We start from the raw sequence: 2,076 nt of genomic DNA on the forward strand, positions 1-2,076 counted from the left end.
TTTTTTTTTCTTTTGAGATAGAGTGTCACTCTTGTCACCCAGGCTGGAGTGCAGATGCGTGTGAAAGAGTGAGACTCTGTCTCAAAAAAAAAAAAAAAAGAAAAATAATTTGTTGACCTCTTAGGTTATGTCCAATAAGGAATAGCGGAGTTTAATAGCGGCTAACAGCAACCTCCACCTCCCAAGTTGAAGCGACTCTTCTCCCTCAGCCTCCCGCGGAGCTAGGATTACAGGCACCCACCACTAATTTAGCCCAGCTAATTTTCATATTTTTAGTAGAGACAAGGTTCCACCATGTTGGCCAGGCTAGTCTCAAACTCCTGACCTCAGGTGATCCGCCTGCCTTGGCCTTCCAAAGTGCTAGATTACAGGCGTGAACCACCACCCCCGGCTTAACAAATGATTTTTCATAAGTCACTGGACACCAAGGAGCCACTTATAAACCAGATGGAATGCACAGCACATGGCTCACAGGACCCTCACTTTGGGTTGGATACAGTAACTGAATGGGACTTTGGTCTCTCTTGCTTGGGGCTGGGATGAATGTGTCCTCTGAGAAGAAGGCACAAGGCAGATTGGGTGGCCACAGCTGTAAACTGGCGGCAAAAGCAGGCTTCTGTGAAATACTGTTCTTCTTTTCTTCTTTTAACAGAACTATCAATGTCTTGAGGTCTAGCTGGGCACATGGCTGCCCAGCTACAAACTAGATTTTCCAGACTAATTTATATCAATTTTCTTTATTCCTGTAAAAGTTGTTTATTTGTTGCACTTACATACACCATTCTCAAATGACCAACAAGGCAGAAATGGTTAATACATGAAGCTGTCTACAGGCGTGGTAGAATAAAAAGTTTAAAAATTATTTGGGTCAGGCTTAAATAACCTGAACAGGTTTTTTAAAAGTGTTTATCTGACAATATTCAACAAATAATTCTTCACTTAATTTCTTGTGGAAGCAATCACCTTAATATTATTCATTGGCCTTGATAAATGTGAACACTTCTCATATTTATGTAAATAATGGTCATGTGGCTTTCTTGGCATATCTAAATTTGTTAGATCTTAATATATGCTTATATATGTATATGTTACAGTTATGTACATTAAATGTGTGTGTACGTAAGAGTTGGAATTTGAAAGAGCAAAATTTAACTAGAAAAAATAAGTTAATATCCAATAATAGTTGACTTGTCAATTAAAATAAGTAGTTATTATGAAAGAAAAAAAGGTGATTTCAAATGATTAGGAAGAACTGGCCCGGCAACTAAGATAGTATGCTTTCCTTAAAAACAATAACAACAACAAAACAACAAAAAACTCATATAATGTTATGTGACAATTAAATACAGAAATCACAAAACTAGTTAAATTGATGCTGCCATTAAAGCAACATTAGTTTTGGGGGAGAAGAAAGAAGCCGAGAAGATAGTATCTGTGCACTTAAGATGGTCATGTCGTTTGATATATGTAAATACAAAGCAGCCTGAGGCTCACACCTGCACGATGCTGAAAAAACTGACCAGCGTTACATATTCAGCCCTAGATGAAATACTGTATTTATTTTTTAAACACTGGTATGCATTGTTTTAAAAATGTATAAAATAACGGTGAAAAGTTAAAGAATCTTAAGAATGTCGCTAAATGTAAAAAACTTTTGCAAAGCCTTAATTTTTTATGATGAAACATATATTTTATCATCTTTTATGTATAATATGTTTTATGCTTTTTTAACCCAATGAGGATTTTGTGATTTTGATTTTACTATAGCGATTGTTTTATAAACAAAGAAAAAATTATGTCAGGATTGCAGAGATGGCAAACCGTTAAAATAGTTTGGGTATTAAATTACGAAATAATTGGGTATTAAATAATTCAAAATCCAAGATGTGTGTTCTTGGATTCAAAATCCAAGAACAGATCTGTAGGCATCTGTAAGTGCTGAGGTGAAAGAGTCAACCAAAGCAGTTAGATTGAACATTTATACCTGGAGGTCATCAACAGAGGAACTGGCTGTGGACCTTCACCTCTGCATCCCATTTGCTGCTGTAGCTGTGTCTCTCTCTCTCTCTCTCTCTC

The 2,076-nt window shown here is 36.4% G+C and overlaps 1 protein-coding gene across 1 annotated transcript in view; it reads left to right on the forward strand.

The window, feature by feature from the left end:
- The first annotated feature begins 1,884 nt into the window (after window positions 1–1,884).
- LOC105515143 overlaps window positions 1,885–2,076 on the forward strand; it is a 17,100-nt gene continuing 16,908 nt past the window's right edge. The window contains exon 1 of the mRNA XM_011946887.1: window positions 1,885–1,921. Within this exon, the coding sequence (XP_011802277.1) occupies window positions 1,885–1,921 (37 nt within the window). The remainder of the gene's footprint in view (window positions 1,922–2,076) is intronic.

The sequence above is a fragment of the Colobus angolensis genome, unplaced genomic scaffold (genome assembly GCF_000951035.1).
Source record: "Colobus angolensis palliatus isolate OR3802 unplaced genomic scaffold, Cang.pa_1.0 Scaffold254, whole genome shotgun sequence".
NCBI lineage: Eukaryota > Metazoa > Chordata > Mammalia > Primates > Cercopithecidae > Colobus > Colobus angolensis.